Genomic DNA, 26,187 nt, shown 5'->3' on the forward strand with positions numbered 1-26,187 from the left:
AGGTGAATAATGCCAAGAACCATTCACCATTCTATGAATAATGAATAAGCAATCAAAGAATTGTATTTGAGTAAAACTAGAAAAACAAGAATGAAAGTGAACAAGATGGTGACAGCAGGAAGCAAAATAAAAAGTGGTGCAGAAGAAGTGAGTATCTTATTAAGACAAGCTGCTTTATGGAGATGAAGAAAAAAACCCAGGCTTTGTTAGCTTTAATGTCTTGTGGTTTACACTCACTGTGTACATCTCCTTTCATCCTACTCTCGCCCTAGCAGTGTCTCATTAGCATATCCCCTCTAACAAATCCAGTAAAATCCAGCAGTTCCCCAACACCTTCATTTCCTCAAATCCCTTCAGATTCTCCCTGCATCACTGAACCCACTCCTTCATGGTCCCCAGCTCTTTTCCATGTTCCCTGTTCAACTCTTCAACACTCCTCACTGTGCTACCTCTCTCTGGGCTGTCCCACCCAACAGCTGGCTCCTTCCACACCCACTGATTTGCTGTCAGCTGGGCAGGATATGGTGCACAGCTGGTGCACTGCACAGCCAGGGATGTGCTGCTCCATGGGGCTGTGCCCCTGTTGTTGGGCAGCAGGCAGAGCAGGTACCAGTTACTTCTCAGAAATGGAAAGGCTTCCAGAAACTCTGGGTAACCTGGAGGTGAGGAGGGAATTTAAAGAACTCTAAAAAGATACAGCCATTGCTGAGAAGTCAAATTAATTCTTGGAATCCTTGTGGAGGAAATGGAGCACATTCAAAAAACTCTACAAAGAGGATGATTGTGAGTAAACTTTATGACCCCAAACTTATTTGGAAAAGTGGACAAAACACACAGTATGAAGTCACCAGAAGTTGTTTATCCAAGGGGCCTAACAGGAACTCAAGGTTGAAATGGATAAACTGTTACATACTAGCAGACAACCCTCTCAATCTAAATCCACTTCAACATGTGATTATTGGAAAGTGGAAAATCTGACACCAGTTTACAAAATGATCCCAGGGGAACCCATGGAACTGTACATTCACAGAGCGTAAAACTGACGTCAACTGATTAATTAATAGAAGTTATAACAAAGAACAGAGCTAGCAGGCACCTGCATAAATACAGGATGTTTGGGAAAAAGGTCAATAAAACTTTTAAAGGCAAATCCTTCTAAACATATTGCAGTTCTTCAATTCACAAACACATCAACAAAGGTAACCTGCCAGATACTCTCAGATTTGAAAAAACTTCTGAAAAATCCTTCACCTAAGGCTTTGAAGGAGTTTAAGCAGTCAGAAGGGCAGTTCTTCAATGGATGATGAGCAGGTGGCCCAAAGACAAGAGCAGGAGTAAAATCTCCATCCACTGCAAGAACTGACATTAGCAGCAGAATTCCATAAGGAGCCGGAATGCCTCAACACATTTATTAGTTATGCCAAAACCACAGAAGCAATGAAAGCAGATGATTAGGATAATATAGGGTGATAAAGGACAACAGAAAACCAGAGACATACTGCAAAGAACTATAGGAAGACATTATAGCATGAGCAATTTATCACTACAATGACAGTAGAGATTTAATGTAGGCAACTTAAGTGACACACAGGGGAAACACAAATCCTATCCCAAACTGCTATTAATTATTAATAAATTATTAATAAATTATTACATGATAGTGGATTTTTAGCTCTCAAGAGCAGGATGTTGGTATTATGGCTTCAAGGAGGCAATTTCAGTGACCAAATTCAGGGAAGAGAAATAGAGACATCTCAAGCTCAAAGGATTCATAAGTCTATTGGGGGAGATTGTACTTGCCTATCTTTTAACTTTTTTTTCTAGACACATTTGTGACATAGCTGGAGACAGGTTATAGGACAAAACAAACTGGTCTTACCCAATAAAATTATTCTTGTGCATGTTTTCTACCTTTCCCTCCATAGGAATATAGTAAAATCTCCTCTTTCTCTGTCCTCACAGTAATTTTTACTGTTTTTATATAACCTTAACTTTGATGTCCTTATACACCTTCTGCCCTTTGTTAAACCTGGTTAAGGCATCTAAAAGTTCGTTCAACAGATTAGCACCTTAAACAATAACAATGTTGAGTTATTCAGAATAAATTAAAAATAAATAAATTCAACCTAGAAATGCAGATCCATATAAAGAAACAATGTTCAGAGGAAGTGTATGACTTGGACAGATCCAGTATGTCAGGGAAACTGAACTTAAGTGGTGGCCAAGTAAAACTTCTCCTTTCATTTAGCATGGCTTCAAGAGGAACTATTGATTGTATGCAGAGGGAAGAGTCTAATACTACAGAAAACATCAGCCTTAACAATCTCAGGGTATTTCCATCATATCCCTTCCAAAAAACCCACCAAGATCTCCAAATTGGAGATAGGCAGGTGAACAGATTGACTGAATAGAATATATTCCATTTCTAGTTCTTTTAACATACAGTATGATTTTTTATTAGATGTAAGACAGCAAACACTCATTTAAGCATATTTCCATATGTAAGAGAAATTATGGCAACTAACAAACTCTGCTTGATTTCTGGTCTCTCATTTCTGATCTTCAAAGGTGGCCTAGAAAGCAAAACACTTACTCCAAGTGATAATTACCTCCTTTTCCCCCCTTCTCTGTTCCTTTACACCTAACAAACATGTAATGTCTTCCTTTGCTAACGCTTCCACTCTACTCTGCAGGTCATCTTTTACCTTAGATGTCCAACTCACTAATAAAGTTTAACTTCAAGTCAGTGAAACTGTTCTCAAGCTGCATTTACTTCAGAAAGATCCTGCTTCTCACTCAGAAAGGAACAGGAATCCCAGTTCTCAATGGCTGCATTCTTTTCCTGATAATATCACATTGGTTTAACATAAAGTAACCTCTCCCAGCAAAGCTAAACCACATGGCTAATACTTCTAAGACCAAAGAAAAGAGAAAAATGACCTAACCAAAAATCCATTCTCTTTATTTCAAGTGATAGTTCTCTCTAGCTTTGAAGCAGGAGACAGCAATTACTGCTTTGCAGATAACATCCTTAGAACCAAAGGCACTACCGGAATTCTATTATTTAATTGCCATGTTAGACTTTTCATAAGATGTGCCACAATAGGCCTGATGACTTGAACATATTAGCTCTTCCAGAAATACTTTCTACAAAGCACTTGAATTACAGAAATTGACAGTTCTTAACAGAAGTATCTTTCATTTCTTGTAATAGTGCTCAAAAGAGTATTTACTTACTGAAAATGCAGTAGGTGACATCGTTGTTAGCATGAACAGAAGGAACAAGTTCTTCATCTCTGCCTGTGGGAACAGAAAAATTACTTATCAGGACTGCTTGCTTCTTTGCTGTTTTTTGGTGAAAAAGCTACGATACCATGACGTAAAAATGGAGGTGGAAGCAAAATCAAGGGGAGAGAAGAAAAGTAGTTTTACCACTGGATTCCCTGGATAGATGAAGGCATCTCCCAAGATTGAAATTACCTGCACAGAAAGCCAGGATATAATTACTTAGAGTGAATATTTCCCTGAACTTTCCTCTGGTATTATGAGAACACCATCCCCAGGCACAGTGGAAGGTGCATGCTGTTGCACGTCTGCCCTCCCACCCCTTTACATATACACCTGATAAAATACTTGAAGACTGCAATGATATTCAACCAACCCAAGGTAAAAAAATCCACAGTTAACATTTCTGTACCCTACATTCATCTTGTGTGGTTGTGCTTGTTTAAAATTCTACAATTCATCATGGACAGCTGTAGCTAGATTCCACCATGAGAAGTTATATCCACTCTGCAGAGCTAGAAAGGAGATCAGGTCATGTAGGCTGGCATGGCAGCATACAACAGTTCCTAAACTTGGGGCATTATGCACATTTGGGACCATAGTATTTTGTTGGTACCTCCCCTGTTGCTACTTAATCCTTCCTCTTTTGAGTTGCAGCCCACACCAACCACCAGAGTTCACAGCTGTGACCAGGGACACTTCAGCCACTACAGACTGACTCTTTCTCATTACCATTTTCTCATGACCTTGTGACTTATCAAGCCCAGGAGGAAAAAAAAAAAAAAAAAACCACCCCAAAAAACCAAAACAAACTAACAAACAACAGAGAGAGAGAGAGAGAGAGACAGAGAGAGAGAGAGAGAGACAGAGAGAGAGAGAGAGACAGAGAGAGACTGGGTATTCCTAGCAGTTTTATCTAGTTAGAAAGAAGATCAAACTTGGGAAAGGAGAGGTAAAAGGAGACATTTTCCTTTCATAGTACAAAAAAGCATCAAGGAAGACATGCTTATCTCATCAGTCCTTGTAAATATTAAAACTTCATATAGAGCTCCTTTAGCCTGACCTATTAAATCCAGATAAAATACAGAATGTGTATCACTATTAACAATGATAACATTGATATAAAATCACTGTTGCATAAGGATATGACATCAGAACCAAGAAATAACCAAAAAGAAAACTACTTGATCTGGTATTTGAGTATTTCAGGTTACTTCATGATGAGCAGCCATCTTTCTTACAGTCCTAGTCATAATAAGATCTCAATGAAGAGATCTTATTCCAACTCTCCAAGTTCATGTTTACCATGGATTTTAACACTCCCAACATTCATCATGCTCAGAATAAAAGGTAGTTCCTAAATACTTTCTCTTTCAGATGTAAAAGCTACTAAAAAACTCATTTGCACCAAATTCTGTGTGCCAAATAGTAATATAGCAGGGAAAATGGAACTGGGAAAAGAAGCACTGATAAACTTCTCTCCCTAAATACTGAGTGCCAATCATAAGATTCATAAGAACATGAAGATATAGGAGCTTTTTATATGAAAAGACTTTGATTAATTTTGGTTTAGTCATTCTTAGGAACTGAGGGAAGACTGTGTATCCTCCATCACCCACAGGTACTACTACTACTCCCCCTATTCAAATCAAGGAAGAAACATCCTCAGGATGGCCTCCAGAAGAGGTAAAGGGTGCTCTCTGTGCTGTAGAGGCCAACAAGCAGATCAGGCTGGATCTGTGTCACAACCCTACCAAGCATCCTATCCTTGCTCAGGGGAGGCACAGGCAAGAAGAGATCCCTTTGCTACAAGATTCATGTAAACAAACAGCAAAATTCTCCTGAATTACCTTATAATATGCCCACAGCATGAGGAAAAGGCACTGTAAAAGCAGCATCTTCCTTGAATGGTGTTGGTATCAGAGGTATTTGACATCAGCTTCTATTCCTGCTGCTAGGAGGAAAAAAAAATCCTCTCTTCCCCAGCACTCCTCTCTCACATACTGCATTTCCAGCCACCTCTCAAGTCCACAGATGTGGCCTTGAAAAGCAAATGCTTATTTTGCTGCTAATGAACTGTCTGCTTAGCTCTTTCTACTATCTGAGCCAAGAGGCAGACAGGAGCTGGAACCAAACCACACAAGGCTCCTAGAGAAGAGGCTAGAGGAGCAGGTCACCAGGGCTAGCAGTGCTCCCATTCCCCAGCTAGTTAGCACCTTGGATGTTTTTAGCCAGACAGGAGAAAAAGATTCTCTGAGGAGACAACTAGAGTCGGAATCTAATGTATGGGGCAACCCTGAGCACCAAAGCAGCAAGAGGTTACAGCCCTGGTACTTGCTTGTACTTTTGTGCCATTGCACTTGAAATTGCTATCATATGTCCCAAATTTAGTATTAAAATGTTTAGACCATCCAGCCCTATTAAACTAGTCAAGGGATTCCAGGAAGAATCGGCAGAAGGAAGCACAGGGTTATATGGAGCCTATGAAATTCACCACTGGAAAACAAATCTTGCATTCAATTACTGAGCGTCAAGAAACTTGTTTTAAAAGCTTCCTCAGTTGTAGAATTCAACATTGATTCCTTTCACCTTAGTTTCAACCACAACAGATGGTTGAACTTTTTTTTTCAGGTTTCAGACAGATTGAAGAATCTGTCTTAAACCTGAAAAAAAGGCTCAAGTTCTGTTTCTGGATTTAATGGCCTTTTAACTCCTTGTAGGACCTGGGGTACAGCAGCATATGTTTATTCTGCTCGTTTGCCATTCTTCTCAGTGCAGGCTGGGTATGTTGGTATGTGGGGGAAGGAAAGAAAAGGACAGTGTTTTGCAGTTCTTTCACTTGTAGCAACAGCAGCTGCTGCTCCCTGAGCCTCCTGCCCTTCTCCAGTTTTCTTCAACCTTCCGCAGCTCCCTTTTCCCACTGTGTGCTAGAACAGCATCCCCACCCCTCCTCCACCCAGAAACAGCAGCAAAGCCTGAGGGGAAATGGTGACTTTATGCTCAAGCTATGGAACAGCTGCTGGAAAGCTCACAAGGAAGAATTCCTGCCATAGTGCTAAAATACGAAGTTAACTCAGGGAGAGGGTTTATGACTTTACAACAAGAAAGGAACAACTAGAATCTTTAACAAGAAATAGTGGTGTGCCCAGCTGAAAGCTCTGCCCATACACCAGAAGAGATTCAAATTGTCTAGTCAGTCACATTTGGCATTAACTGCTCAGGTGAGATGAATAAAAGGCTTGAAGTGGGGAGTGGTTCCAGCCATCCGTGAGCTTGGTCAAAAAGAGTCAGCTTCAGATTCAGCTCTGGACTGTTTTCTGTAGGAGATGCTGACCCAAGCTTCTCCAAACACTGAAGAAATTCAAGCTGGGGTCTAACTTTAGCAGCTCAGAGCCTTCTATTCCAAAACAGGAGGGTGAGAGGACCACAGAGGAGATAGCTGGAGTTTCCTAACTGAACAGGACACAAGAACTTCACTACCACTAGAAACTGGGATAAGCACCCTTATTTCAGGGCTTAACACTGACCCACTTAGGAAAGAAGCTTTTGCCTTTCTAAACAGAAGTTCTAGAAAAGACAGATGGGCAGATGTGGAGACTTCTCTATAGTGGAGCTAGCAATGAGCTGCTGTAAAAAATATTTTATTTAGTTCGAACTCTTACCTGGGGCCAGGCAGGCCTAGCAAGATCAGTCAAATCTTCATGAAGACCAAGAGTATGTTTTAGAATCAAGGACAGTTTTAATGGCTCCTATGTTTACGTGTGTAAGTCCTGCCTTCCAATGCACAAATAAAATTGCTTACTTAAACTTAGCCACTTTTCCAAACAACCTCTTAACATCCGTGTTCCTGGGGAAACAAGACCTACATTGCCTTATATATATGAAAAAATAACTTCAAATTGGTTGTCTAATTTCAGGGTCACAAAAGCAATAGTTACATTTTGAGGGAAAAGATACTGGGCCAGCATGAAGAGACGTGTTAAACTTTTAATCTATTTAGATGATGACTTTTTATTTTCAACAGGAAGGAAATCCAAACTTTAAAGTAATGTTATTCATAACTTAGCCTTGTGTAAGCAAGAAGTTAAGCTGTTTATACACTCCAGAATCAGATCACAAAGTCAGACTGAAACAAGTTTCATGAGTTCCATTGCTCACACATTTATCAGGTTTTCTCTATTCTTTTTGAAAATAATTGGACAGCCAGTGTTATTCTCTGTTTAGTACATAAGACACACCAGCCTTCTTTGGCCTGTGAACCACATTTCTAAATCACCTTTGGCCAAAGACATATATCACATGTGTGGGTCAGGGATTGTTCTAGGAGTGGTTCATAGGCAGAAGGCAAAAAGACCCCTTCAGGGTTCCCACTTGTGCAATCTAGGTGAGATTTAGCTGGACACGCATGTAAGTGGCAAAGCCACCCAGCATTAGTGATTTTGGCAGGTCCTTACAAGTAATTTCATCTCCCTTTTGGGAATTTGAGTTACCCAGCATGGATCTATCATTCCCTTTGAAATAACCCTGACACAGAAGCTGCCTTTGCATGCACAGCTTGAGATACCACCCCAGCAATAAATATTTACCTACTGCAATATCAACAGAAATGGCTTATTGTAAAGTTTAGCACATCCTGCACTAAAGCAGACACTGCCACAGGGATCCCATTACTCACACCTTTTCAGAAATTCCTTCTCTTTTCTCCACTCCCTCCCCTTTAACACATCAGAGCTGACTTTGATGTTATATTTTTAGAAGTTTGGTTGAAGGAGGTGGGAAGCAGGAATAGGCAACATATCATCATCCTGTTATTCCCTGACATAAATTTTTTGAGTCATTGACTGAGAGCAAAGTCTTTGAGATTTTAGATTCACTACATTTTCTAAAGATATAATATTCTGCTTTGCTCTAAAAACCATCCAGCATATCTTTGTTCCTGCTTACTTTTGTTTGCCTTGACAACTGAGAAGCATCATTTAAGTTTTTGCCAGAAGAATTAAAAAGGAAGAACATATATACAGAGAAAGAAGCTAAGATGAAGGTGGGGAGACAAAGGGGGTCCATGGAACAAGGATCAAGGAAAAGCCTCCCTTTGCTTAGGGTGTGAGCTGAGTGAGGAGAGCACAAGGAACGCCATTACACAGCCTAGAGGAACCAGGAAACAAATCATCACTTTAGGCAGATGATATCATGTTCAAGGTACTTCTTAATATGCCTGTTTTCTTCCCCAAACACAGTAAATCATCTCCCTTTGGACAATTTTTTTTCAAAGAAAATCATGGATCTTAAGTTCTTTGGGTTGGGGCAGATAATCCAAATAATGTCTATGTGTCCATTAAAACAGAAGGATGCTGAATTTCCTTTGTCTTGATCATTCATTCAATGAACCATGTTCATGAAGAGCTGTTTGCATACAAAGCAAGAGGTAAATATTTATAAATTAATTCAAACACAGGACTGGCTGAAAGGGCTTAATGGGAAAGGAGAGAAAGCAAAGAAAAGTTGTCTGAGCAGAAGTTTTATGGCAGTGTCTTTACCACTGGTATCCGGATACAATAATTCATTCTAAATACATATTAGAAGCTGAAGAATCCTCATCAAGAAAGCAATCCCACTGAAATATACTTTCAGCCATGTGATGCATATTAAGAAAGACAAACTTTCAGCTAGAATATCTTTAAAATTCACCTTGTTTAAAAAAAAAAAAAAAAGAAAAGTTAGAAAAGCATACTAACAAGCACAGCAGCAGAGCGCTAGCTGGCTGGAGAACTGAGTAGTGGTAACACAGAAGCATTTTCAAGCCTGTTCTATCAATGATTTTCAGCTCAGCCTTCAGGCTGATTCCCAACATGAATCTGCACCAGGCTCCATGTGGCTGCTCCACGTTGCTGACACAGACTGGCAATATTTTTTTACAGAGCACTTCTACAATAAAGGAAAGTTCAGCAACACCTGGGAAAGCCACAGCAGCCTCTGAATACTGAAATCACACAAAACAGTAGCTGAAAAATCATCAGGCTCAAGAGCAAGATCAACACACAGAGATTCTAGTAAGATCTCACACCATACCCTATCAGTGGGTGGGGAAGATGCCGACCTGCCTTGTTCTCGCTCTTCAAAATCCACAATGATGTATCTCAGGCTTAGGTCAGAGAAGCAGCATCTTCCAAGCAAATGTAATCACTATGCCAGCCCTTTGCAGGAGCTAATACAGTATTTCATGAGGGCAATTTTCTGTCTACCTATTAATATCAGCTCAGATTCAATTTTTATGCAACTAGCCTCCCACTATTAGGTTTGCAGCAAGAGATTTATTATAAGGAGTAAAGATAGGATTCTGCCTTCTATTTTGGTAGTCTCACTGTGCTTAGCTGTTAATTAAATCTGGGAGCATGTAGGGATAATGTCAAGCACACAGACTGATTTAGACTCTGCTAAAAGAAGCCACACACTGCCTATGGAAAATATATGACAAGAATATAATACCCCAAACACTAGCATAATTGAAGAGGAATGGCTAACAATCTTTTACATTTACTACTGTCCTGTCACAGCTCAAGTTTCATTTCTATGAGTTATTTAGCCTGACCTGAAATATCACCTGACACTGAGCATTGCTGCTGTTTAGAAATAATAGAATGGATTGGGTTGGAAGGGACCTTAAAGATCATTTAGTTCAACCCCCCTGCCATGGGCAGGGACACCTCTACTAAACCAGGTTTTCACAATCCCATCTGACCTGGCCTTGAACACTTCCAGGGATGGGGCATCCCCAGTTTTTCTGGGCTACCTGTTTAGTGCCTTACCACTTTCTGAATAAAGAATGTCCTTCTAATATCTCCTCTAAGTCTCCTCTCTTTTAGTTTAGGACCATTACTCCTTGTGCTATCACTACCAATGCTGACATAAAAAGTCACTCACCCTCTTTTTTTAAAATCCCTTTAAATACCTGAAGGGAGCAATAAGGTCTCTCTGGAGCCTTCTGTTCTCCAGGCTGAACAACCCCAACTTTCTCAGCCTTTCTTCATAGAAGAGGTGCTTCAGACCACTGAGCATCTTGTAGCCTCCTATGGACTCACTCCAGCAGCTCCATGTCTTTGTTACGCTGTGTGTCCCAGACCTGGACACATTATTCCAGGTGGGGTCTCACAAGGGCAGAAGAGGAGAATCCCCTCCCTTCCCCTGCTGGCTATGCTGCTTTGGATGCAGTGCAGGATGTGGTTGGTTTTCTGGGCTGTGAGAGCACACTGACAGCTCATGTCCAGCTTTTCATCCACAAGAACTGCCAAGGTCTTCATGTGGGACCATAACAAAAGCCTTACAGAATTCCAGGTAGATGACATCAGTCAGTCTTCCCTTGTCAACCACTGCAGTCACTCCACCACAGAAGGACACCAGGTTGGGTGGACAGGATTTGTTCTCTAATGAAGTCATGCTGGCCTGTCTTGCATCACATCCAAGTCTTGCATGCCTCCACACTGCTTTCAAGAGGATCTGCTCCACAGTATTCCCAGGAACAGAGGGCAGGCTCACAAGTGTTTAGTTCCCTGGGCCTTCCTTTTTCCTCTTTTGAAAAATAGGAAAAATGTTTCCCTTTTTCCACTCACTGGGGAGTTTGCCAGACTGCCAGGACTTTTCAAACATCAAGGAGAGTGGTTTGACAACCACATCAGTCAATTTCCTCAGGACCCCAGGATGCATCTCATGAGGCCTCACAAGCTTGTTCTTATTCAGTTTCCACAAGTGGTCTCAAACCTGCTCTTCACTTACAGCGGGAGGGACTTCACTCCCCAACCATCACCTAAGCATGTTACCCAGCTGAGACTAATCTCTTACAATTCAAATTTTTGAGAATTCTTTAGGAAACTAAGGGATTTTCATGCTAGAATACTGCTTCAAATTTATTTGTCTTCATTCCATCCTAAATATAAACACAGAAATCTCTGTGCTATGCAATGGGTTAAAAAATAAAAATAAAAAATGAGCGTTATTTCAATAGGAGATTTTAAAACCATGTAAATTTTTCTCTGCCTCTCTTTGCAAGACTCACATCTCTGTTCACTGAGAGGATGATAACACTACATTGAACAGTATGCTTGTAGTATATATGCACAGAGAACACCTGTAAAACCTTTAAATAAAGTTTCTTGGGGACTAATAATAGACAGGAAAACAGAAAATCTCATGTGGGTTTTGATTGCTGCTGCTTCTACATTGTTTCTGGAAGCCAAGACAGTTTTTTTCATTTAAAGTTAACTGAGTTATATATATATGTATATATATAAACACGTCAAACACACCACACTTGTACAGGTACATCTCTTCCCTAAGGAATCATCCCTACACACTGTGATGCAGACACACTTTCAGTGCTATGAGGCAGAAATCCTCTCAGAGAAATCTGTGGGCTTGCTTACATTACTGTGCAAGAGAAAGATGAGTAACATGAGGTGAACTAAAATGGAACAAAATCACAACCTAAATGAGAAATTTAGATTAACAAACTTAGGATGGAGAATATGTGCTTGTGGAATTTGGGCTGCTGTCTCTGAGAATACTGGCCCTAGCATCTTTCATCTGTCACTAAAAATTAACTTCATAAAAAATGATCTTAGGAGGGTGTGATCACACTGCAGTGCCTGGAGAGCTCTCAAAGGAAGCACATGCTCGACGGTGTGATCACAGCAAAATGACAACGGTGTGATCTAAAAATAAATTGGTTCTTTGCTCTGAAGCTGCTTTCTCCCACAGATACCCAAACCAGAGCCTCCAGTTACTGCTTTTAGGGCTAGGCAGAGAAATAAACAATCTGTGGATGGCACTTGTTTTCTATACATCATGTCTGCATGTCAGGAAGGTAAGCTTGTTACCATGTAAGAAAGCATAAACAAATTACTTGATTGTAGGCTATGCATATGAGTAGACACCCACTCAAGTATTTTACTATACAAGTCCCTTCCCAAACATCTAGCAACCCTTATTATACATTGTCCAAGACAAGACTGGACCACAACAAATCACAGTTCAGATCCAGGAGTGCTAAAAAACGAGCCTGTGAACCTTTATCCAGCAGAGCATCATTTTGAGAGAACTAAGTCCTTTGAAAAAGTCCATCATGCAGTGGGCATAGCTGCAAATGACTGTTCTGAATCTGAGCAATCATCCATCTCTGCCTGGGCTCAGGAGCTCTGCCAGGTACACTGCTGGGCTTACAGCGCTCCTCTATGTCCTTCCCACAGACCTAAGAGCAAAGCAACTCATTTCCTCTGGTGTTCACTGAGCATCAATATGCCACTGGGGAAACATTTTCCCCCTCATTCAGCTGATGATGAGCCTGTAATGCTAATTTTGAGGAGAACTGTAATTGCATCCTGTGTGTTCTAGGTGCTGCCCTCATGCAAAACAGAGCTCCCATCCTCTTACAAAGAAAGCTATTTGTTTGTTGTGTATTACAAGTCACAAGGTACATACATGAAGGAATAAAATGGTTAACATTTTATTAACACTTAAAGTCCCCACTGAAAAAAGAGAAAGTCACATGGTAGCCTAAACTCTACATGTCATAAGGCATAGAACAGTATTTTTGCCTTATTTATATTATATTCAGAAGAAGGAATCCACAATCAAGATCAGAGTTTGGGGTTTTTTTGTAGGTTTTTTGTTTGGTTGGTTTTGCTTTTTTCTCAAGTTTCCTCTTTTAAGAGAAAACAAACAAACAAAGAACGGAGGAACACTTCGCACCTTTGACTCAGTAAGTGCTACCAAGAAAACCAGTTGCAACAATGTAGCTGCTTTCCTGTTTCCTCAACCGTGTTAGCAAGTCTGGACATGGCCATTCACCCAGACTCCGAAAGAACCTTGGTGCCTAATTTGAGAGGCAATTAATCCCTGAAGCAGCTAGATTAGGTGAGCTGTACCTGCATTCTCCTTTACCAAGCTGGTAAGCAGCTGGGTCTGAGATAGGCCATCCCAAAGTCCAAGGGAAGTGACCTGCATCAGAAGTTACTGCACTTACTGAAGAGCAACATTTGAGATCAACCTTTCCCTAAGTTCTTTACATAGTAGTGGCTACTTCCCCTTAAAAATGAGACAATTTTGGTTTTTGCCTGATATTCTTTTTGACATAAATACATAGAGAGACGAGGAAACAAAGCTCTACATCCTTGCTTGAAAATCACTTCAAATCATTCATCATACACCTATCAAATGCTACATTCAGAATAGACTGTTTACAAGCAGATTTGGAACAGGCAAATGATGCAAAGAAACAATCCCAACCCCAGCAATTCTGTGATGCCACCAAGCACTTAAACTCATGGAGAAAAGTATTCCAAAACCAAACAACTTCATGGTGTCAGGACACTTCACAGTGTATAAGAACCTGAAAATAGACCCAAAATATAAGCCTCGATTATCTCTCACCAGACAGAGAAAAAGCACAAAACTTCCAGAGATGACAAATTTGCTCTGGTTTGTTTTCGGGTTTTTTTGTTTTTGGTTTTTGGTTTTGTTTTTTTTTTTTTTTTTTTTTTTTTTTTTTTTTTTTTTCCTTTTATGAACCAATTAATTCACTGATAGGAACAAATATGAGTTTAAGTTAATGCCATACCAAAGACAAGTGACTTCATCCACCCTTGTTCCTCATCACAAGCACCTCTCTTTGCTCCCTGTAAGAGCAGAGCGTTTGTCCTGAAAGGCCAGAGTGAGGCTGTCCAGTGCACACAGGGCTGTGTAGCACACTGGCTCATCCTCACACTGCACCTTGGAAAGAATGGCTTTTCATGGCTGCTCCATCTGCAGAGACTGGGAATGCTCTGGCATTAAAGTGTGTGGTACATCTCTGAGAAGCCAGGATAAAGACATATAAGTTGCAAGCCAGTTTACAAAGGAGCTCCTGAAGGGCTTCCTAAGTACAATGTAGAAAGGGTAAATGTGGGTTTGTGTAGACACTTTCCAAAGTAACAAACAAAGGTGTTTACAAACTCACTCTGAGGTCTCTACAGGCAGAGCTAAAGAAACGCACCATCTCACTAAGCTCTTGTACTGATACTAGTTATTCGTAGTCCTGGGCACCCCATTCAAAGCTAACATTACCTTCATCAAAGCTTTGAAACTCAGTTTCAGATCACCTGCTCCTCTCCTTCCACCTGACCACCCAGCGCACCAGGCACTGCCCTCCCACATTACCTCCAGACCATTACCTCCTCCGTGCCAGGACAGGTCTCTGGATCCCTGGAGCCGCCGCCTTGCCTGCCTCACACTCCCTCAGGGATGGGAGACCCGCTCCCGAAAAGCTCCCCTTTCACAGAGAGGTCTGGCGGCTCTGGCGGCCTCGTTTGGCCGGGCCTCCCTCCCGGCTGCCCTCACGCAGCTGGAAGCGGCACCGGAGTGATGCGGAGCCGCACCCTCCCCTCAGCACCTGCTGGCACGGGAGCAGCGGCCCTCCAGGGGTGAGAGTCAGGGGCTACCAGAGTCCTAGCACCCACACACGCTTTTATTCCGAGTGCCAAAACTCTTGTTTCTGCAGTCAACAGCTCTGCTGCTTTTGCCTCGCACCCTGGGTGCTGAGGGAGCATGTGTGTGACCCCAGCGGGCTGGCCCGGCGTCCTGTCACACCGGCGCCTTCCCGGGCACTCCCTGCGCTCCCAGCCACAGCACCGGGACACAGCGCTGGCGGGCGCACCAAGTCCCGCTGGGATTAACTGCGTGTCAAAGGTACGCATGTTTCACCAAACTCATGGAGCATCTTCTTCCCAGCCTTCTGAGAAATAAAATTTTGCAGTCATATGGACTCTGGTTTTTCCTCTCCCCTGAACTCTTTTAACTGAAGGAAAAGATTAAAAAGTGGGAAATGAAAAATAGTTTAAAGAGCACGAACAGCACTAAAAAAGACTAATAGAGAATAGATATCCAAGTAGAGGGATCAGGAGACAGCCCAGAAGACAAAGTCAGCTCCTACCTTCTGCATGTGCCTGTGACAGGTGAGCACAAAGGTTGGAGACACTCTGCAGTCAGGTTCCAGAACCCACTTTCCAATCGTTCTTGTTGAAACAGTGGCACTTCAGCGCTCTTCTCTCCTGCTTCTGTTTGGTTACTAATCCTTACTGCACAGGAAAAGCAGAGTTGTATTTCATTTAACCCCTTCAGCCTCTCAGTTTCTTCAGAAGAGTTTTCACTTTTGCTTTGGAAAGCCAGTGCCGTAAGCACGCACACAGCCACGCCTGCCTTGGAATCGTTTCTAGCTTCTGTAGTCTGTGTGTGAGCACACACATGAGCTCTAAACTGTGCCTAAAGTTGTTGCAGGGGTGGAGCCCTTTGTAACTAGTTTTATTTTAGCTGTAGGCATCATATCAAAAGAGAGACAGCTATCCACAGATCCCTTCAGTATTCATTTCCATTAAGCTCTTAACTCTGAAAAAAAATATTTAACTTTACATTTACTTTAAAACTACAGCCTGAATCTCAGTTCACAAATAAGCTTTTGACAAAAGAAAATTTGAACTTAAATACAATTCACAGCTATATTTGGGTCTAGGCAAAGTTAAACAGACCCCTAAAATCTGAAAATAGCAGCAATTTGATTACAGACCTGAATTTAACCAAAGGCAATGGCAGCACAGGTTTCTCTATTTTTTCTTCTAATAAATGCCATGCAATTCAGAAATCCCCTGAAAACTCCCTTGAAGGAACAATTTAACAACATAAAAACTGTTAAAGGAAAAGGAATCTAGTTGGATGCATTACAAGGAAAAACTTGTGGTTTTAATCATGTGGATGCTAGAGAAAACATTGCATAACAACTTATGTGTTGCTGTTGTTTTATTTTGCAAACAGATAAATCTGCCCCCCGTTGATTTTGTCCTCTGCTTAGTATAAAACAAATAAATAATGAAATACAGAGACCACAGATCTAGAAAAATAGATTCTGGTCCAACAATTATAACAGCTACCAGCATTTCAGCCCTATTTAATATTATGACTGAGGTTTCCTAGATTATGAGAATAGCTTTAAAGTTTTAAACTTAAAAAACGTCAGTTTTAAACTTAAAGTTTGGGTTGGTCTTTTATGATTTGCCTTCCAGTTTTAGAGTTGTTTTTAATCAGTAGTTCATTTGTAATGATAAGAGACAGAACCTTGCTCTCCAAAGGAAAGATGAAGCTTCTACTTTCAGGTAACACCACGTGTTGGATCTTCCATGGAAGACATCAAGATGTGCAATGAAGTCCCCTGAACTAGTACCATTACTGTTTTCTTGGCCATGCTGCTGCTTTAGATAATCAAAATAATCCTTGCCAACTCTTGACATGCCTAGATGTGCACAGCTCCAGATGGAAGTTTCTAGCAGACTTGTAAATGCATCAGACACAGAAGCAATTTTATTCCAGGGATATGGCTCTCTTCATCCCTGCTGTTCAACCCCTGCCCTAGCAGCTAGCCATGAAAGGTACACACTACTTCAATCCTACCATTACTCATCCCACAGGGGACAGAGTTCAAGTAAAAGTCATATCTTTTCCACCAGCAAAAGCTGTTCTTTCCTGTCAAAGCTAACTCTGCCACAATAAACAAGGGTAAGCCCTAACAGGAAACCCAACACAAAATGGTAACACCTCCACCAAGCAGCAGGGGAACCACAAGATACTGAAAGACACAACACACTCTAATGGTGGTGCAGGTGCATGGCTACCCATGTTATCCTTGTGAGGAGAAACAAAAATTGGACATTGTTAATACTTAATTAACAATATAGAAATTATTGTCCTGCCTTTTTAGATTCAAATTTTCTTTTAAGAAAAATAAATTTGGGCTTTGTACCAAGCTGTGATCCCTCTTTTTGCATCAGAAAGTGGTTACATGAGCATGTACTTTTTTTTTTTCCATCTGTACTCTCAATTAGCCACTGGCTAATGCCATCCTTCAAGGTATCATGTTATATCCTAAGCTTCGTGATATTTGGTCAAACCAGCACCTGAACTCCTGGCCTTCTTATGAATAAACCAAACTTTCAGATCAGTTTAAAGCTTTTAGCCCACTGGCAAGAAAAAGCTTGAAATCCAGTCCCAAATGTTCAAAAACTAGAAGGCAAAACCCTCCACAACTGCAGATGAATTCATAAATACTCAATCATTAAAATGCCTCTCATGACAGTGGGACCCTGAATTAATGTGGATTTTTTTTTTAAATGCCAAGCTTAATAATGTTCTTGTAGTTCTTGTGTTCTTGTTGATAAACTACAAGGGAGTACAGAGACAGGGAAAATGTGACTGCTTAAGTTGGAATCCAGCCAGGATACATCCAAAAAACAGCTGTGCCTACTGCATTAAAGCAGATAATGTGTAAACACATCTGGATTAATTTTAAAATTTTAACCCCATACAGATTTAATAGATGAGCTCTTGAGATGCTGAAATAAAAAATAAAAAAAAAAAGAAGTGACAAGACTTTTACCACAACTAAGCAACATCAAGTAAATTTCTTTAATTAAAAAAAAAAATCTGCTTATACTTTCTGGTTCCAGCAGAGATGTGACAAAATCAGAAGCTGTTAGTGTAGGATTTGAGCTTTGAGTAGGATTCGAGGCCAGTGCTTACCTAGAAAAAGGCAATGCAAATATGAAGTAAACCTTTGCCCTGTGGCTTCACAGAAAGTTTTGCATATGTACCTTTCCTCTGGGAGAAAGGACATGATACTTGTGTTGAAATTGTTTTCATCACTTACCCTTTAGTGAAAACAAGATAATCCACTGATTCAAGACCATTCTCACCTCTTGGTAAGACACAGTCACTATGGAATGAACACAGCAGGACCACATAGGTCTGTCCAGTGGCTAGCCTGGCATCTGGGTGCCCCTAATGAGGTCGAGAAGAAACAGTTGAGATGAATGCACAGTGAATGGATACTGCTGAACACAACATCCCTTCTAGCCTGATCACTGAAGTGCTTTTGGCAAGGACCAACTTCTACGGGAGCTGTGGCATTGGAATTTCAACAGTTACATACATGGCCAGAGGTCACCAGTAAGACTGCACTTTCTCTTTTGTTATACCTTTGATGGGAATAAACTACCAGATTTCTGCCAGAGGCCATCTAAAGATCTGCATGCTTTACTGGACAGGGCTCCAGTCTAACTAGTTATGGCTGTCTAACACTTAGAGCACTGTAGCACTTACCTGGTCACCAGATGCCCACCAAGATGCTCTATCACTCCTCATCCTCAACATGACAGAGGGAGAAAAACTGATGGAAAATTTTGTCAAACATGCTAAATACAGGAAGATTATTCACTGGTTACTGTGATGGGCAAAACAGACTTGATTTCAGAGAAATTAATTACTGAGAAATAAAACCAAAACATCTCTGCTTCTTCCCCAGGAGGAACTTAACACCTGACTCTTCTAACTCCTGTCCTCTCCCCCTGAGCAGCAACCAAAAAATTGAGACAAGACTCTTAAAGCCTCCAGAAGAGAAGCTTGGGCATTCATGCAAGGAAGAGAAGAATCTGTGTTCAGTTTGGTTTCAAAATCTGAACCTCCCAGGAGACTACTGTGATCAGAAAACCATGGCATAGTCACATTACAAACTGGTGTTCTTGATCGCTCACTTCACCATTTAGCCAAAGAGCAAGGACCTGGGGTGTTGTGATTATGGCTGGGTCACATGCCTAAAAATGGGATGTGTACCTTGCTTTGCTTTCAGAATAACATCCAGTTTCTTAGATAAGACCAATGGCCTAATAAAGGGAAATGGACAACCATTACATTTAGCCTACTACTTGCATTTTACCCAGGGGATGTGTTCAAATATTTCTGAGCACAGGATAATACTGACCAGTAATCTAACATCCTAGGTGAATGTGTTGATGGCTGAATGAGAAGGTAAAGAAATAAAGGTCTGTGGGATGTCAAATCAGGTCCGCTGCTACTGGGGCATTATGTCTCTCTTTCCACCACCTGCACAAGGGTCTGAAAACTGGAAGCTTCAGCTTACTCTGAAACCAATAATCTTTTAAGATACTGATTTTTTTACTTATTATTTTTTTAAGAAATGACAGTAAAGTAAGTTTTGATTCAACCTGAACAGAGCTTTTTTCAAACTTGAATAGTCCACCAATAACTCCATTCTTCCTGGACTCTCACTCACTATTGCAGGATAGGCATGTCATTTAACCCTCTGAATGACAGTTTCTCAGCATACAGAACCGATCCTGTCAACCCTTCAGGAAAAGCAGCTCAATTTCAGGTTCAGGAGACATTACAAAGTCCTTAAGGAAGGGTGGAAAGTGTATTACACACCAATGGGCTCTGCTGTACAAGTTAACTGCCTCAAAGCCTGTAATCATCTTGCAGTATCTCTTGCACTGGTTTATCTCTGCTGCAGGGGCCTGACCACATATGAACCCTTTCAGGTGCTGAGGACTGTTGCAAAAGAGCTGACCTGTACAGCTTTTGTATAGCTACATCTACAAGCAGAGCTGATTTTATTGTGGTTTGCCAGCATGCAGCCACTGAAGTCAGCAGTGCAACAGAACAAAGAGGTATCAGCTTCATTCCTACCTAGTCTCCCTTCTTGGACACTTTCACATAACGCAGCTCAGAACTGTGGAAACCAATGTAGTCATCAGTATTTTGCTATAATCTGCTCCAGGAACAGAGCTACTCACAGGCACATTGGTCTGGCAGGATTCTCTTCTCTTAGCCCCTTCTTGACAACTGAGCCAATTCCTGTGCTGTGCTCTCCAAGAGAGCCTTCAAATAAATTTACTCTTTGTATTCAAAGAATTAGATACCTCTCTTCATCCATTTCCAAGATGAGTGAAATGGCAAGCCTGTCACTTCATATTTATTTTGATTCTCACCCAAATCAGGCGAGACTTTTATTCAGGCCGGCTTTCTAAACAAGCTGATAGCGCTACACCAACTTTCAGTTCTTCATCCTTAGGCCGTTTAAAGAAGAAAAGCAGCATGTAATGATAATGTCGCTGTTCAAAAAGCAAAAAACAACTTCAAAGGGCTGTGACTAATTCTGTGCAAACTTTGTTGTGAAAGGCACTCCAGTACACTGTACCTCAGGATACAAGTAAAGGCACTATTCCATTGCTAAGACCATACTTGGATACACAAAGATTTGCCTGTAAAAAAACCCAGAGGAATTACATGCAATGGAATGAACATTGTTTTTAAACCAGCCCAACTACTCCTGAGTTTAAGTCATGTAAAGGGAAACCAGGATACAACTGAGTCTATTGGAAGGGAAGTGGTATTAATTTTTTCATTGGACAGCACATCTAATTTTTCTGATGTCCCACCCCAAATCTTAGGTTATTTACAGGCAATCATTCTAATAGCTTTCCGTAAAAGTAGACACTTTGAATCCTGCTAATTATTAAGAAACTGATCATAAGGACAATGCAATCCCATTTTCTTTTTCTGCATCATAGATTTAAATATTGCGTAGGGCAAACTTGGCAGCCACACAGAGAATCTCATTTAGAGAGATTAACCTGTGAACACAGAGAGATCTGGAGGGTCTCTGTTTGTCCACTCCTTGATGCACAGGATTTAAACAGGAATAATTATGTTCAGCAGGCATAAACACACACACGCTCAAAAAGTAACATACACATACACTAAGTGAGGCAATGCCTTATTGAGAACAGACACTCCCTCAGTTGTTTTCCTTTTATTTTGGTTTTACATTCTAATGATATGTAAAAAGTAGAAGAAATCACAGGTGGTAAGTAGATTTGAGCTAGAGAACTGATTTCAAGGGAAAACATTTTTTTGTTCTTATACAAACAAATATAGTGATTCATGTTGATTTCTTGTGCTCCCCAAGCTGTCACTGGTGAGAGAAGGGTCAAAGCTGGCCATTTGTATTCAGATAACATTTGAAAACATAAAGGACAGTCTCCAAACTCTCAAATGTTTTCTCCAATCTGCTCCACCCAAAATAGCAAAAAAATGAAAGTCTAAATCACACATATTTAACAAAACATGTTATCACATGAAACAAACCCAGAAAAACCTGTTCCCCATGGATGCCACACAAACATCAGCCCCTTGCCCAAAGCTCAGTCAAGATTTGAATTTCCAAAGGCTTTGGACTAGGCATAGACTGACGTGGCAGAGAGGAGGGCAAAGAAGGAACACTAACCAGCTAATTCTAGGCCTGATCTCAGTATTTTGTAATCATTAACAAAACTATAGCTATTTTCCCCATGGCTGGACTGAGGCCTAGGGGAAAGTCTTGCTTGAACTATTCTGCCCTGCCCAAACCTTTAGGGAAACCAAAGCAGCCAGGTTTCCTCTCCCTCTGAGCTGACTCCCTTTCCCCCCACCGAGTGCACCTGGGCTCCTGGTGCCACACACCCCCTGAGGCCCTCAGCAGTGGAAACAGCTTCTCTGCTTCTCAAAAGCATTAGCCCTTGCTGGGAATAAGGAGCTTGCCAGGCAGAGATAACAATACAGCAAAGCTTTGGAGGGAAAAAAGAAGCTGGCTACCTCACAGCCAACATGAAGAAAGATCCTCCTGGAACTATTCCAGCTATTCTCCTTTTAAACATTCAAGCTTTTTCTCTCAGCACTCTTTCCACACTCCCCCCAGAGATCTCATGCTATTCATGGTGGAGTCTAAAGTCACCTGCTCTTAGCTAGGCTTGGCACTGACTACCACAAATGCTGCTTAGAAGACACAGAAGCAAAGAGAGAAGTTGAAAGCAAGACCTCTGACAAGCAATTCTCACCCCCACGCCCACATACATTTATCCCTCGTAATTCCCGGTCCATTTGTACACATTACTTCCGCTAAAGAAAAGTAAATCCGGTGCCAAAACATAGCTCTTTGGTTAAAAAAACTGTTATATTCAGCAGAGGCTTTAACTCTAGCATACTAAACACAGAGTCATTAGGATTTAACGCTATTGAAATGGAAATCGAGACAGAAACCTTTCCAGTTCTTATACTTCACTTTGGAATTGGAAGAGGACAACACCAACTGTAATTGCATTAAAAGATCCTCTGGAACAACATGTCCTTGATAGAAAGTACTTGGAAGCATGAGGCACGACATAAGCTCTTGCTGATGTCTTCCAGCACCAGGCAGCAAGGAAGCTGACACCCTACTAAGGGCAGCATTACAGCCTGGCTGTCCAGCAGAGAAAAGTCAGCAACAAAACAGAGCAACAGGGGCTGTCAAGACGATGATCCTTCTCTCCATCTCAGCAGACTCTCGCGGCACAGCTCTCTCCAGCGACTCAAGGCAGTGACAGTTCTTTTCCCAGGCTCTGTCCTTGTGCAACCCCTACAGGGCATGACAAGGTGCCCAGATCCTGGCAGCTGTTTCCATATGCCTATGGCTCAGATCTCTGACAAGGGATTCTGGAATGAGATTTCTCTCCCAGCATAATGAGGTCTTTAGTCATTAACAAAGAACCTTCTGAGGCAGAATTCCAGCTGAGCCTGAGATCTTGCCTCCACAGAGATGATTTTTTTCCCAGCACACAGGTTTAGTCTGAGGAGAAAGGGAAAGGGTTGCTTTTACCAATCCGGGGATTTTCAGTTGCAGCAGTTGAAGGTTTCTGTTTACTCTTAGATCAGGGTAAGAAATCTCTGGCATCTCCTCCTTGCCACTTCACAGCTGCCGGTTGAGCTTCTGTGCTTGCCGCTCCTTTGCCTCAAAGGCAAACTTGGTGTCCTGTAGCTGGGCAATGGCCTCCTTGGCCTCCTTCAGGTCCTGACAGATGAGCTCATACTTCTCTGTCAGCTCCCTGTTCTCTCGGCGCAGTTCCTGTACCACCTGGTTCACCTCCTCTGTCTGCTTGGTGCAGTGGATCTTCAGCTGCTCGACCTCAGAGAGCATGATCTCCATGTTCTTGACCAGTGACTCCAGTTTCTCTCTGGACATGGTGTCAGGATCAGTTCTATTCAGCCTGCCTAACCCAAACCCAAAGGGGACAAAGAAAGCCACCCTGTGCAACATGCACCAGGACGTCTGGCAATCACAGTCTTGTGGTGTCTTTTTATACTCCCTGCTGCTCATCCTCCTCCCTTCCTTTTCCTTCCCCAAAGTGTCTCTAATCTTCTTTGCTTGGTTAATCTACTTATTTTTATTGCGTTGTAGAAATCGACTGAAGGGCTGACAGCCCTGCAGTAACACATGTGCTGTGCAGCAAAAGCCAGAGCAATAATGAGACTCTGTGCAGTCCGTCCACAGAAAAACAGCTTTCATCTGAAGAATTCTCTTGGGAGCCCCTTGCAGTACCCATTAAAGTACAAAGAAACCTCTTCAAGCCAGACACCTACTGCAGTCTTGTGCACCCAGTCCCGTGCACCCAGTCCCAAGAGCACAGCCTGACTTTTATCTTACATATATTAAGGTAAGCAAGCTTACAAAAATACAAATCATGTATAGGCAAAGAGAACTAACCTCAGTTTCTATTCCTCTCTCCTAATCTTATGTTTGGGCAAGATGGAAAGAACAAAATATAAAAATCCTGGTTTGTTTTTTTTTTTTTTTTCCCAAGAGAAGCTCTATCCAATAACAAATGCTGCAACAGTTCCATCTTCTACTGAAAGCAGTCACAACCATTAGCTCAATCAATGTCAACTGCACTTATTGGGCAATGTACCACTTGAAGGTGGCTTGTGTTGTGTTAGAGACATGCAGGCTAGAAATTTTAAACCCTGGTACTACTTCCCTCCCTTCCACTCCACCAGTAGCACTGGCCCCAGAATTCACAAAAAATTTACTCCTGTACACACTTGCCACCCACAACAGGGTGGCAAACGGCTGCTGAGCACTACAGAATGTGTGAGAACCAGGACTGAGACATGCCAGTCTCAACACCCTGATTACTCAGGTCACATCACACAGCAGGGTGATCCCAGCAGCCGCAAGGGATTAAGTGAGTCTGGCCGACTTTCTGAAGTTTGACCCAGACTTTCTTATGTATCCAGTTAATTAATGCACTTGCCTAGACAATAAGAATCCTTAATTAGCCAAGTATCTGATGTAACAATATCACCCTTGAGAAATTAATTTGTCTGAGGTGATGCCGCATGTGGCTCCCCAGGAAAAAACTTACGCTCTTTAGCACAGATTGTTTGGCCAGGGGGCACGGACCATGGCAGAGACAAAAACACAGGTTTGCCCTTGGGAGAACTTGCAAACTAAGGACAGAAAAGCATGTCTCTCTCCTTCCTCCCCACATCAGGAACATTTCCTTCAGGCTGAGTCTGCACCTTTTCAGAAGCCTTCAAACTGTTCTACATACCCACAGAAAGGCAGAGTCTCATTTGCCACACAGCATATAGACGTGGATCTGTGCTCACTGTATTACCCTCACAGAATTACATTCCAGTACACAGTATTGCATAATGGCCTTTACTCTTGCATGCTGCTTGGCAATTCCAGTTTCCCTTAAAAGAACCCTGTAGTGCCATCACATACATTCAATACCAGACTGAGAAAGAATACATGTGTTCATTGCAGAGCTCCCCCAAATATATTTTTCCTTCACTTTTCTCCACAAAATGTTGCTTTTTTCAGCTAGAGTTTCTGATGCTTCATGCCACAACTCATTGCCCCTTCTTCCCTGCTAGGCTCAGAGAAATAAAGCTCTTTCTTCCAGGAAATTTTACATCTCCAGCATTGGATGAAAACACTGCTGGATGCTGTCCAAGCCCTGACAGTGTTCAAAGGCCTGGGACTTCTCACAGCTGGAGGTTAAAGAGTTGCTCACAAAGCCAGCCATCCTACTGCCTCTCACACAAGTGCACCAGCAGACCCCTCTCATCCTGGCAGATGGAGCACTTTGCACCACACTTTGAAATGAGCAGAGCGACATCCTTCAGATGAAAAGAGAGTGGGAGAATCTAAACATAATTAGAATATGTCCTAAAGTCCTTGAAGAAACATTTGCACTGGCTGTCAGCCCAGATCCCACGTGATGCACATGGCACTGGAATAGGCTGGAACATGCTGCAGCATTACAAAACAGCAGGTCTTCATTAGTGAGGAATCTTCCCTGACTCCACAACTGTACGCGCTGCACCCAAACAGTTTAAATCACGCAGAATTACAATGATGCACAAAGGGAGTGCCATAGAGGCCATCTACTTGGGTATTAGTAATTGATACATCATCTCTCACTGTCTTACTCTCAAAATTATTTAAGTTGCCTTGGATACAGACAGAATCTTGGCAACAGAAAGAGGGTAAGAGACACTATTGAAATAACAATGTAAAATGAAAACAAGGAATAGCATAGAGAGGAGTTTCTACAGAGATAAGAGAATTGTTACTATGCTTGGTTTGATTTAAAATATGATTTGATGAAATAAGAAGTAGGAATTAAAAGTGTGCTCACAAAAATCGCAGTGGGAGGATGATGCAAAAATCAGTAGACCTGCTGTAGTTTTTTACCGTTAGTCACTGCTGGACTCCACTTTTGCAGACTAACTGGAGGAAGAGACAAACACCAACAGTGAATTCGGCTGGGGAAAAGTGCAGAACAGCATACCTGAGAAAAACAATTCAAACCACAAGAATTCAGTGCACCTGGACACACAGCAAACAGCAGTATTAGGAGTGTTGGGGAAATAGCATGTTAGGACAGAAATTAGTGACAACTTAGCAGGGGAAAATAATAAAGCACTGTTACACTGTGTTACATAGAGGCAGTGCAGTGCAAGGGAATGAGGTTGCTCCGGCTTCTCCCTCCACCCTGCTGGAGGGAAAATGTAATGTTTTTTTCTGGACTTTTGTCATAAAAGGACCAAGAAAAGTTTGAAACTTAGACAAGTGTTCAAAGATGCTGATATCAAAAAAATGTGAACTCAATGAAACAGGTTTAAGAAGAAGGATTGAAAACTACATGGCAAGGTATTTCTAGGACTATTTTG

At 41.6% G+C, this 26,187-nt stretch overlaps 1 protein-coding gene across 1 annotated transcript in view; it reads right to left on the bottom strand.

Moving 5' to 3' along the window:
• PAPLN (papilin, proteoglycan like sulfated glycoprotein) overlaps window positions 1–15,359 on the bottom strand; it is a 47,929-nt gene extending 32,570 nt beyond the window's left edge. The window contains exons 1-2 of the mRNA XM_066321296.1: window positions 15,315–15,359; window positions 3,238–3,300 (exon numbers count right to left, since the gene is read on the bottom strand). Of these exons, the coding sequence (XP_066177393.1) occupies window positions 3,238–3,294 (57 nt within the window). The 5' untranslated portion in view covers window positions 3,295–3,300; window positions 15,315–15,359. The remainder of the gene's footprint in view (window positions 1–3,237; window positions 3,301–15,314) is intronic.
• Between the last annotated feature and the right edge of the window lie 10,828 nt (window positions 15,360–26,187).

The sequence above is a fragment of the Sylvia atricapilla genome, chromosome 6 (genome assembly GCF_009819655.1).
Source record: "Sylvia atricapilla isolate bSylAtr1 chromosome 6, bSylAtr1.pri, whole genome shotgun sequence".
In the NCBI taxonomy this organism is placed as follows: Eukaryota; Metazoa; Chordata; class Aves; order Passeriformes; family Sylviidae; genus Sylvia; species Sylvia atricapilla.